Source organism: Bombus huntii, chromosome 18, assembly GCF_024542735.1.
Source record: "Bombus huntii isolate Logan2020A chromosome 18, iyBomHunt1.1, whole genome shotgun sequence".
NCBI classification, from domain to species: Eukaryota; Metazoa; Arthropoda; class Insecta; order Hymenoptera; family Apidae; genus Bombus; species Bombus huntii.
In genome coordinates, this window is record NC_066255.1 from 1579341 (window position 1) to 1592656 (window position 13316).

The 13316-nt window shown below is 44.8% G+C and overlaps 2 protein-coding genes across 2 annotated transcripts in view; both read left to right on the forward strand.

The window, feature by feature from the left end:
* Window positions 1-12676, forward strand: part of LOC126875575 (uncharacterized) — a 36338-nt gene extending 23662 nt beyond the window's left edge. The window contains exon 2 of the mRNA XM_050638526.1: window positions 10480-12676. Coding sequence (XP_050494483.1) covers window positions 10622-12676 — 2055 coding nt within the window. The 5' untranslated portion in view covers window positions 10480-10621. The remainder of the gene's footprint in view (window positions 1-10479) is intronic.
* Window positions 1-13316, forward strand: part of LOC126875441 (uncharacterized) — a 299435-nt gene that overhangs the window by 209583 nt on the left and 76536 nt on the right. The gene's annotated exons all lie outside the window — the stretch shown is intronic.

A 13316-nucleotide genomic window follows, 5' to 3' on the forward strand; every position in this document is an offset into this window, starting at 1 on the left:
AATCAAAGCAAGTATTAAGCACTACGAACTCCCACCATTCCAGAAAGACTACCTCCAAGCAACAAACGTAGCAATAGAAGACTGTCATGGCTCAATCACCACCTCAGCAGTATACTGCCCTCCCAGACACTCCATCGCCAAAGAAGACTTTGATAACTTCCTGGACACCCTGGGCAACAGATTCATAGTTGGAGGAGACTATAACGCCAAGCACATCCAATGGGGCAGCAGACTGGTTACAGCAAGAGGCAAAAACCTCTTAAACAGCATAATAAACAACAACCTCAACTACCTCACCACATACGAACCCACATACTGGCCCACTGACACCAACAAAATACCCGACCTTCTCGACTTCTTCATAACTAAAAATATCCCATCAAGACACGTCCAGATCAACTCCTCGGCTGATCTCTCCTCTGATCATTCTCCCGTGATAGCAACAGTCAGTTCAACAATCATCGAGAACACACCTAATGGCTCCATTCACAACCAACACACCAACTGGCAGCTCCTTAGAGAAGACTTTACACGCTCAACCTCAGCCTTCACCTCACTAAAAACAAAGGAAGAAATCGAAGCAGCCACGAAATACTTAAACACGAGCATAATAAACGCAATCCGCCTCTCCACACCGACAAAGCCATCTAACAGCAAACAAGAATATCCCCAATACATACTAAAAAAAATAGCAGAAAAACGTAGACTAAGAAGAGTATGACAGACCCATAGAACACCGGAGGACAAACGCAAACTAAACAACGCAACTAGAAAGCTATCCAGAACCTTAAAAAACTATAAAAACGACTGTTTCCATAAATACCTCGCCAGCTTATCCCCCACAGCCGACTCCAACTACTCACTATGGAAGGCCTCCAGGAAACTCACACGCCCCCCACAAATAATCCCACCTATCCGCCGTCCGCAAGGTGGATGGGCGCGAAGCCCTATAGAAAAAGCCGACCTGTTTGCTAAACACTTGTCAAAAGTATTCAAACCCCATTCCCCCAAAGCCGCCGCGGACGTTACTGAATACCTGCACACCCCCTTCCAAATGTCCCCTCCTATCGAACCCTTTTCCTCTGTAGAGACTATAGAAACAATCAGTCGCCTAAACCCCAAGAAAGCAGCAGGACACGACCTAATAGGCAATAGAGCAATCAAGGAACTTCCCACAAAAGGGATAGCTATTATTAGATATTAACTAGATAGATATTAACTTATTGTAAATAAACAGCCATGTCACTGCGCCACGCCAGAAAAATTACTGAAAATTCTCAACGCGAGAATTGATTGTAATTTCAACAAATAAATAAAAAAAAAAATCTCCGACATATAAAACTGCAGCGGCACATGAGTCATAGGACGATGCGGATCGAGAGCGACTCGTGTTGTGTTGTGCCTCGGAACACGGACACCGCCTTGACGCACGAAACATAACGATAGATAAACTCCGGACAAAACAAAGTGACCGTTATAGGCAACCGTCGATCTAAGACGAATTCAAATTTTTCTACTCCCCCTGCTCCCGACGCGTGTAAATAAATGAACGCGATCGCGAACGAGTCAGTTATTATCCGAGTCATTATCGGAGTTACAGTTCGAGTTATTTGTCTGAGTTATTATCTACGTTTAATAGAATATACGAGTTATCGAGTTATCCGCGAGCGATCATACTTTCTCTTTGCGAATACATTTATAGGAGCGTCTCTCGACGGTATTTATATTTATTCATATTTATTTAATTTATTCTAAATATATTTCACGGGTTGCAACAGCTATTTCTCGTTATTTGCCTCCACCAACCTAGAGATTTTTTTTTCTTTTTTTTTCTTTTTTTTTATTTGGATTTTACAATTTGTCCAGTAGGACATAACCTAGAGATTAATATGATTTTAAAAGCTTTTTAAATTCCTCACATACTTAGAATTAACCAAATAGCTTAGTATATAAGAGAGTGAACTTATGTCGAATGTTATAAATGCAGCTGCGTTCGTTACAACAATTGCCATTCCAAGGAATTTCTCTCGAAGATCGCGGTGAAGAATTTGCTTTGTTAAATTATTATTGGTATACTTCGTCAACTTGTGGAATATCGATACAACTTGTCAACCGTCACTTTTAATAGCTTCTCGCTAATAAAAACAATTCGTAATTATTTAATAAGAAGCAGTATATTCTTAGTTATTTAGAAATTTGCTTAATGATGTTTAAAAATACAAATGTGTTTAAAAATTATATCGTAAATACATGTGAAGTGGTATGGTGATAGGTGCGTAAGGAACTACTCTTGGTGTTTTTAACGAACAATAGTTTTATTAGAACTAATCAACAATCAGAGTTAACAATTAACAACTAACAATTACACTTAACAGACAACAGGTAACAACTAACAAATAACGATAGACACCGCGAGTTCGTTCGACGCGTTGCTATGCAAATAGTCCCGAGCAGTTACACGTTTAATGGCGCAAGACAGACTGACTCTGCTTTTGTTTCGGATCGCGCGGATTCTTCCCTTCGTAGCCCATCGATATCCCCCACTAGCGTGCATTCATTAGATGTGCCGCCAGTGCTGGCACGTGTATGATCTTCCGAGAATTCGGCGGAAAGAGTGTGAAGATATCGATGGTACATTGGGCACGTCGGTGTTGCGCTTTGGCGGCGTCGCGCTTTGCATCCGGAGCCGTTGAAAAGATCCGTGGCCCGTGCCGCCACAGTACCCCCTTACCAGTGATAACGCATATAAATGAAAAATATATAAATGTTACAGGCAAGGGTGCACGTTCGCCGGCTCCTAACGCCTATCCGAGACCCGCCTGAAACCAATCAGGAAATCGAACTCTCCTGCCCGCGCGTGTGGTGTGATGAACTCTTGAGTCCCCTTCGCTTTGTTCGTTTCGGGCACCGGGCGGTATTGTTACATTGCGCTTTTCCGTGCTATGGTGTTCAATATTATCGTTAAATAGAAATGCGGGTTTCAATCGGTCTATGGACACTATTACGTTTTTATTATTTATTTTAATAGTGAAGGTCTTTTTTCCTCGCTCTATAACCTGATACGGCCCGTCGTAGGGTGGTTGTAAGGGGTCTCCGATGGCGTCGCGACGCAGGAATACATAAGGCGATGTTTCGAGGTCGCGGAACACGAAGGTTCTCTTTTCGCCGTGTCGCGTAATTGGATGAGGCCTGATTTTTCCTATTCGGTCTTTTAGGCGACTTGCGAATTCCGAATTGGCCTGTTGTTTAGTCGGTATAAAAAATTCTGCCGGCAATCGTATGCCGGTGCCATAAACCATTTCGGCTGCCGTCGCGTTTAGGTCCTCTTTAATAGCTGTTCGTATGCCTAATAGAACTATCGGCAAGATATCCACCCAGTTGCTCGTATCGTGGCATTTGATTGCTGCTTTTAGTTGTCGGTGCAGGCGCTCTACCATCCCGTTGGACGCGGGGTGATAGGCTGTCGTGCGCAAATGTCTGATGCCGAGCAACCGGCATAGTTCGTTAAATAGGTTCGACTCGAACTGGCGTCCTTGATCGGTCGTTATTTTTAAAGGCACGCCGAAACGGGATATCCACGTGGAAAGGAGAGCCGAAGCGACGGTTGCCGCCTCCATGTCGGCGATGGGAATGGCTTCGGGCCAACGCGAAAAACGGTCGATACACGTTAGACAATATCGGTAGCCTTTTGAATATGGCATCACGATAATGTCTATGTGTAAGTGTTCGAAACGGCCCGCTAATTCTCCGAATGTTCCGACGGGTGAGGATACGTGCCTGGTGACTTTACATTGTTGACACGGGATACATTGTCGTGTCCAATTTCGGGAGTCCTTATTTATGGACGGCCAGACGAAACGCGTCGTCACCAGGTTTTGAGTGGCACGTATCCCTGGATGGGAAAGTCCATGGAGCGAATTAAATACGTCGCGCCGCAAGGATTTCGGTACGTACGGTCGTACAAAGTCACCCGATACGTCGCAATATATTTCTACGTCGTGATCGGGGAAACGTATTTTCTTTAACCGTAGCGCGGATGTACCGGAGTTGACGATGTTGCTTAGTTCTTTGTCGGCTTCTTGCGCGGCGGCGAGAGCTCGATGGTCCACAGACTTTCCTATCGCTTCGATGCGTGACAGAGCGTCGGCAACATTATTGTCTAACCCCTTGATATATCTTACGTCGGTAGTGAATTGTCCGATGTAATCTAGTTGCCGGAATTGTCGCGGCGAACACTTATCAGGATCTTGGTTGAACGCATATGTAAGGGGTTTATGATCGGTGTAAATTGTAAAATTTCTCCCTTCAATGGCGTGTCGAAATCGCTTTACCGCAGTGTACATAGCGAGTAATTCGCGGTCGTACGCGCTGTACTTTCGCTGCGCGGAGTTCAACGGTTTGGTAAGGAAACCTAACGGCTGCCAAGAGTCGTTGACGCGTTGCTGGAGGACCGCTCCTATTGCATAGTCGGGTGCGTCTACCGCGAGGCTAACAGGTGCGCCAGGTATCGGATGCGCTAACATCGTGGCGTTAGCGAGGGCGCGTTTCGACTCGCGGAAGCTGGCTTCGGATTGCTCTGTCCATTTGATGGGCGCGTTGCCCTTTTTTCCTCCTTTTAATAGGTCGTTTAGGGGTTGAAAAATTTTTGCGGCCCCCGGTATGAAACGTCGGTAGAAATTAATCATACCGAGGTACCTGCGTAGTGATTTAACGGTCCCGGGGAGCGGTACTTCTACAATAGCGTCAACGCGTTCGGCTAGCGGCTTTATCCCGTCGGCGTTTACGGTGTGTCCCAAGAATGTGATTTCGTTCACACCGAATTCGCACTTTACTGGGTTGATGACTACGCCATACTCGTTTAAGCGTTCAAACAAAATCCGAAGGTGTTCGCGATGTTGTTCTTCGGTTTCGGATGCGATTAAGAAATCGTCTATGTAAGCGAACACGAAGTCCAGACCATGGGTAATTTCGTCAACGAATCTTTGACACGTTTGCGCGGCGTTTCGAAGCCCAAACATCATGTTGGTTGCTTCGAAAAGTCCGAAAGGTGTCGTGATCGCGGTTTTCTTAACGTCTTCTGGCGCGATCGGGATTTGGTGGTAAGCGCGGACAAGGTCGATTTTTGAGTAGACACGCTTACCGTACAGATGTTGCGCGAAATCTTCGATATGTGGTGGGGAGTACCTGTCGGGTATGGTGCGAGCGTTCAACGCACGATAGTCGCCGCATGGTCGTAGACTTCCGTCCTTCTTTGGGACGACATGCAGAGGTGATGCCCATGGACTCTTCGATGGCCGCATCACTCCTTGCTCGATCATTGTTGCGAAATCCGCCTTGACTTGCTTGAGACGATCCGGTGCGAGACGTCGAGGTTTACTGTAGACGGGTGGCCCGGGTGTGGTTTCAATATGGTGTACCACACTGTGTCGGATTTTCTCTCGTCCGAAGGCCGGTGGACGAGTTAGATCCGGAAACTCCGCCAAAAGTCGATGGTAGACTGATTCGCCGATTACGGTTTTGATGGATATTTCTTCCGTCGTGGCAGCATATCCCCTTGATGATAATTGGGTTGTCGTGTCGAGGAGTCGTTTGTTTCGCGGGTCCACGAGCAACCCATAATGGCTTAAAAAATCTACGCCTATGATAGGCGTTTGAACGTCAGCAATTACGAAGTTCCACTTGAAGGCTCGTCTTAGGGACAGGTTAAGGCCAATCGCAGTGGTACCATACGTTGCGATGCGCGTCCCGTTGGCCGCGAATAGTTCGTACGCGTTTTTCTTGACGTGCCTATGGATTTTACTGCGGGGGTATACGCTGATGTCGGCGCCGGTGTCTACAAGGAAAGAGATCTTCGTTCCCTTGTCCGTAACGAAGATGCGGCGGGAACTCAGGCCGTCGTCGTCTGCCGCGTCTACGGACGGCTGGTCTCGTTTCCCGACTTCCACGTGCATGGGAAACGACAGCTCCTCGCGCGTTCTCCGAACTTTGCATGATAGAAACACAGACCGTCTTGCCGTGGCCGATCTCGCGAGCGCGAACGTCGGTGGTATCGCGAACGCGAGCGTGATCGTGATCGTGGTCGACGATGATTAATCATGCTCAACGCGTTCATCTGTGCCTGCAACTGTGATATTTGCTCGCTCAACACGTTGATTGCGGCTGCCATTGGTTCGTATACTCCGGCGTTTTGCGCTGGTGGGTCCATTACTGCCGTTACCCGGGCGGTGCGCCGAAAATCCTCCGAGAATTCTTCAGCGATCAGGTCCGCCTGCTGCAATAACCTTTCTGGGTCCGAATCGTCGACTGCCGCGAGGATACGCCTGATGCGGGCGGGTAATCGGTTCCTCCACAGCGTGAGGGTAAAATCATCGGGCGTGGAGGGGCTGGAGAGTTTTTTTAAGTGTTGGTAAAACTGGGATGGCTTTCTATCTCCCATCTCCTCGCTTTCCACCAACTTCTTTATCCGGATCGCGTCCGTATCGGATAATTTGCGAATGAGCGCATGTTTTAATTTCTCGTAGCGTCCGATGTCTGGAGGGTTCGTCATTAGGTCTTCGACGTCCTGGAGCTGTTGATCGTTGAGGCATTTTGCCAGCGTCACGTACTTAATGGTGTCTTCCGTAATTCGCGCTGCCTCGAATTGTCTCTCCAGAAGGGCAAACCATGCCGCCGTGTTTGTCACGTAAAATAACAAAATAAAAAAAGGAATTTGAGGTAAAAAATAAAAAAAGAAAACTTTATTTTTTTTCTAACATCAATACACTTTACAATTTACTTCCGAACTCTAGGCGTGACTTTCTAAGACTGACTCTTATGATTTTACTTTCGATCGGATCCGATTACTTTCTTTTGTCATCCCTCAACATCCCCACCGTCCATGCATTTGCTAGGCGTCCGCGATCGTTGCCACGTGCTCTTTCTTCTAGAACCTTCGGTGGAAGGACCGTTGGGATGTTGATGGTTCATTAGGCACTTCAGCGATATACATTGTCGCCGAGTGCCGCCACATCTTTATCTCTATCGTCAGTCCGTCGGATTTGAAGTATGCCGGTCGTGACATGTTCGTGGGCAGCAGTGGAGACATGCTGATCACCTGGCTGGCTATGGTTCCCTGTGTATTACTTTCCATCGTCGCGGTGCACTCAAAATCGGTGGTTAAAAACGATAGCACTATCACGGTCACCTCTTTCACTAAATGTCACATTAGATCACGTCGGTAGTCACCAGTTTGAAGTGGTATGGTGATAGGTGCGTAAGGAACTACTCTTGGTGTTTTTAACGAACAATAGTTTTATTAGAACTAATCAACAATCAGAGTTAACAATTAACAACTAACAATTACACTTAACAGACAACAGGTAACAACTAACAAATAACGATAGACACCGCGAGATCATTCGACGCGTTGCTATGCAAATAGTACCGAGAAGTTACACATTTAATGGCGCAAGACAGACTGACTCTGCTTTTGTTTCGGATCGCGCAGATTCTTCCCTTCGTAGCCCATCGATATCCCCCACTAGCGTGCATTCATTAGATGTGCCGCCAGTGCTGGCACGTGTATGCTCTTCCGAGAATTCGGCGGAAAGAGTGTGAAGATATCGATGGTACATTGGGCACGTCGGTGTTGCGCTTTGGCGGCGTCGCGCTTTGCATCCGGAGCCGTTGAAAAGATCCGTGGCCCGTGCCGCCACACATGTATACATGTTTATACATGTAAATACATGTATTCGTAATTATTTAATAAGAAGCAGTATATTTTTAATTATTTAGAAATTTGCTTAATGATGTTTAAAAATACGAATATGTTTAAAAATTATATCGTAAATACATATATTTCATTTCATGTTTTACTAATATATCTTTAATTTATATTAAATATCTGAAACTTGAAAGGTACTTTTAAAACTTTCAATATATCGCATTCGTTTCAAATTTAGTGCATAATTCTTAGGTTATATTACCTTCGCTTTCCAAAGATTAATCTTAGTATATGGATTTAATGCATCATACAATAACCTCTCTTTGTCAGACAATTTTAGAAATTATCTATATGACCATAATCTTATTTCATGGTGGATATATTAGATTTGATGGACTATATTTTAATTTTACTTTATATTACTATTAATAGAATAGTAAGTAGAAAGATTACGTATATGCACTGTTACATAGTACGAGTAAGCATACAATTTTTTATATTTCGCATGTAACAGCAATTTGTAATTCGGTAATTATCTGTCTTCACATAATACTTAAAATTCGCATTTTAAAATAATAATGAACAATATGTTCATTCTGAAAATATTTGTTAAAATACTAGATTTTCTTAAGGAAATTATGTTTGTTGATGTACGCATATATACGTGTGCACCTTAGTGTTCAAATTCTTACAGTTATCTGGTTTGAAAATGTTCAGTTCAATTCATTGATTAATTGCAGAAATGCATAATGAAATAATCAATATTCTATTCCATGCTTTTTCATACAGTAACGTTTAGTAACGTTTGATTTATGATATACGCATTTATATTTTTTTCTTTTATTTATTTATTAAAATTACAATCAATTCTCGCGTTGAGAATTTTCAGTAATTTTTCTGACGTGGCGCAGTGACATGGCTGATTAACGCATTTATATGACAATCATATATAATATATGTCTGAGACGAAAGGAGGCCGGGGCCCCTCTGGAACTTCAGGATAACCTCCTAACATTGTAATCTAGAGTCTACTATAGCCGTAATGAAACAATCGCAGTTATCCAAGCCGATGGTAACCGTCCGGGATTAGTGACGGTGAGCTTTGGCTCGGGGCGACAGCCTGTCGCCCAACGTAGCCGCGGTCAACGGTACGGGTGCTCCGTCTAACAAAGGTGCGGAGCGGTGTTATGACCCTCATTAAAGGAACTACCCATAGAGGTATCGGACAGTAAAACATGCTAACGGTTCCTTAGGACAAGTAATACCTGAGGTTGAGGCACGTACACAGCACAAGTCCCAGTAGCCCGAGGACCCGCTATAAAACCTGGGTTTCTCGGCAGTTAAGATGTTTTGCAAACGGACAGGCAGCTTCTGTCCCAAATTGACCAATCGATAGCGACGTCGATCCGAGGATCTTGGGTACTTAGGCACCCCACCAGAGTTTAGCTCGGTGGCGTCGTTGGGACGGAGAGGCATTCCTGACTGAGACCTCAACAAGGAAGGGAATGGCGCCTTACGATCAGTACACGTTTGAGTTAGAGCAAGCATATCGATCCTCCCGTTGACCGTGGATTCGTTATCGAACCTAAGACCACTATCACTAGTGTCGCGAGGGCCTAATCGCCGCTGTTGATGGTCGAATCGGTAGTGTTCATACCCGTTGTATCAGGCCGTATCTTCGTTATAACACGACCCTGGCCAACTCCAAGGGAGGTCTAGCAAATGCCCACAACTCTATTACTGACGCTTCTCTGACATATATATATATGTCGGAGATAAAAGAACACCGGAGCCTTTGGAATTTTGGATAATCCCGCAACATTGTAACCTAGAGTCTACTATAGCTGTAATTGAACAATTGTAGTTATTCAATCCGATTGTAATTGTTCGAGAGTTGTGATAATGAGCTTGGGCTCGAGGCGACAGCCAGTCGCCGAACGTAGCCGCGGTCACGGGATGAACGCTTTGTCTAACAAAGGTATGGAGTAATTCTATAGCTCTTCTTAAAAGAAACATTTGTGGCGGCACGCGACAGTAAACATTCCAACGGTTTTTGTCCCGTGGCTCGCCACACGCAGAGATCCTATTCTTCGAGCAAGATGATTTTGCCAGATCTCGATGCGTCTCCGCAGTACATGTTCAGCTAGCCTGAGGGCCCGTCATAAATCTTAGAATTTAGTTGACTAAAAAGTCCTTCAAACAAACTTTGTCCCAGCTACGGGAAGATTGGAGAGGAGATTTATTCTATTGTAGAGGATGAGTCGAGTCCGTGATGATTGTGGCTGGTGGCTGTAGATGTCGCTGCTGGGGGTACTGTTATATTTTCTTCCTATTTAGAATCGTGTAATAAAAATCGGACTTCGGTCGCCGGGATTCGATCCCGCGTTCCGAACGTTCGTAGCCTAATGCGCTAACCACTGCGTTACCGTCGTCCGTTAGTTGTTTATGTCGAGTAGCGGTATTTGTGGTGTCGAGTGCCGCTACACTATATTTTTGACTTCTTTTTTCGCGTAGAATCACCCCCTTTCCGCTTGTACCACCAGTTACCAACCACCCTGTATATAAAACGTAACACATAACAGAATATAATATAACGTAATACTATATGACGTAATGCAATGTAATGGAATATATTATAACGTAATATATTGTAACGTAATATAAATATTCCGTAGTGTAATATGACGTAAACCTATATAACGTAATACATTATAACGTGATATAATATAACATAATACATTATAAGGTAATAATTTACATCTCCTCTTACTTAACAGAGGCTCGACCAGCACATGCGTGGCGTGGGGAAGGTGTTCCGTCGTTAATATTACATGGGGCACCCCCAATCCGTTCCGACGGGTGTCAGGCTGGGGAGTAGCTGAGGGGATTGATAAGCTCTCACACCACCTCTATATATTCATGGAGGTCAAGCCGGAGACAAAGCCCGCGGGAGAGGCCCACGGCATCCGGGGAATGGAACCATCCCGCCCGCCATCAAGATCGAGACGCATCAAGGATAGAGCGACAGCGATCGAAGACGACGACATGCTCCAGGCATTTGCCATCGTCGCGGCCTGGAATCGCGACGCCCGTACAAAGAAGAAAAGCGTGGACAAGAAGAAAAGCGCGGACAAGAAGAAAAGCGTGGACAAGAAGAAAAGCGTGGACAAGGAGAAAAGCGTGGACAAGGAGAAAAGCGTGGACAAGGAGAAAAGCGTGGACAAGGAGAAAAGCGTGGACAAGGAGAAAAGCGTGGACAAGGAGAAAAGCGTGGACAAGGAGAAAAGCGTGGACAAGGAGAAAAGCGTGGACAAGGAGAAAAGCGTGGACAAGAAGAAAAGCGTGGACAAGGAGAAAAGCGTGGACAAGGAGAATAGCGTGGACAAGGAGAAAAGCGTGGACAAGGAGAAAAGCGTGGACAAGGAGAAAAGCGTGGACAAGGAGAAAAGCGTGGACAAGAAGAAAAGCGTGGACGAGAAGAAAAGCGTGGACAAGGAGAAAAGCGTGGACAAGGAGAAAAGCGTGGACAAGGAGAAAAGCGTGGACAAGGAGAAAAGCGTGGACAAGGAGAAAAGCGTGGACAAGGAGAAAAGCGTGGACAAGGAGAAAAGCGTGGACAAGGAGAAAAGCGTGGACAAGGAGAAACGCGTGGACAAGGAGAAACGCGTGGACAAGGAGAAACGCGTGGACAAGGAGAAAAGCGTGGACAAGGAGAAAAGCGTGGACAAGGAGAATAGCGTGGACAAGGAGAAAAGCGTGGACAAGGAGAAAAGCGTGGACAAGGAGAAAAGCGTGGACAAGGAGAAAAGCGTGGACAAGGAGAAAAGCGTGGACAAGGAGAAAAGCGTGGACAAGGAGAAAAGCGTGGACAAGGAGAAAAGCGTGGACAAGGAGAAAAGCGTGGACAAGGAGAAAAGCGTGGACAAGAAGAAAAACGTGGACAAGAAGAAAAACGTGGACAAGAAGAAAAGCGTGGACAAGGAGAAAAGCGTGGACAAGGAGAAAAGCGTGGACAAGAAGAAAAACGTGGACAAGAAGAAAAGCGTGGACAAGGAGAAAAGCGTGGACAAGGAGAAAAGCGTGGACAAGGAGAAAAGCGTGGACAAGGAGAAAAGCGTGGACAAGGAGAAAAGCGTGGACAAGAAGAAAAGCGTGGACAAGAAGAAAAGCGTGGACAAGGAGAAAAGCGTGGACAAGGAGAAAAGCGTGGACAAGGAGAAAAGCGTGGACAAGAAGAAAAGCGTGGACAAGGAGAAAAGCGTGGACAAGGAGAATAGCGTGGACAAGGAGAAAAGCGTGGACAAGGAGAAAAGCGTGGACAAGGAGGAAAGCGTGGACAAGGAGAAAAGCGTGGACAAGAAGAAAAGCGTGGACGAGAAGAAAAGCGTGGACAAGGAGAAAAGCGTGGACAAGGAGAATAGCGTGGACAAGGAGAATAGCGTGGACAAGGAGAAAAGCGTGGGCAAGGAGAAAAGCGTGGACAAGGAGGAAAGCGTGGACAAGGAGAAAAGCGTGGACAAGAAGAAAAGCGTGGACGAGAAGAAAAGCGTGGACAAGGAGAAAAGCGTGGACAAGGAGAATAGCGTGGACAAGGAGAATAGCGTGGACAAGGAGAAAAGCGTGGGCAAGGAGAAAAGCGTGGACAAGGAGAAAAGCGTGGTCAAGGAGAAAAGCGTGGACGAGGACGCGGCATATGATGCGTCGATGCTGCGCTCTTCGACTGATGCTAGACAGGACCGACATGCGTACTGGTGGACCCAGGACATTGCAGATCTACGGGCGACGTGCATTCGGGCCCGCAGGCGGCTCCAGAAAGCCCGCCGTCGGCGGCATCATGACGAGGAAGAGATCTCCCTCTGCTACGAGACATACAAGGGGACGCAATACTTCTTAAAGCGGGCGATCAAGAGCGCTAAAGCCCGACCCCGGATAAGCTTCGACTTCTCCCAACAATTCCGACTCGTGCATGTGTGAAGAACGTAATATTATATAACATAATACATTATAACATAATACATTATAACATAATATATTATAACGTAATATATTATAACGTAATACATCATAACGTAATATAATACTACGTAATACTATATAAAGTAATACTATGTAACGTAATAGATTATAAGGTAATAAATTGTAACATAATACATTATAACGAAATACTATATAACGTCATACATTATAAAGTAGTACCATATGACGCAATATATTTTAACGTAATATAATATAACGTTATATCGTATAATGTAACGTAATATAATATAATGTAATATGATATAACGAAATACATTATAAAATATTACTATCGTCATTTTATATTGCTCTAATTATAACTATTACAGTCTGTTAAATCTTAACTGGTTATTCAAAATTTTCCCAATTTTTCTCACTCTAACGTTAATAGTTTCTAATGAAAAAAAAGTAGGCGATTATTTTTCAATTGTATCTGGAGCCAGCAATATTTGTACGAATTATAGACTATAATGAGAATCAATTATTTCACGCAATTAAACGACGCTGAATCCTTTCTACATAAAAAATAATGTCCCTCTACAAAAATCGTAGCACGAGAGAATTCCAAGTTATGACACACTCGCCATTATTCAATTCA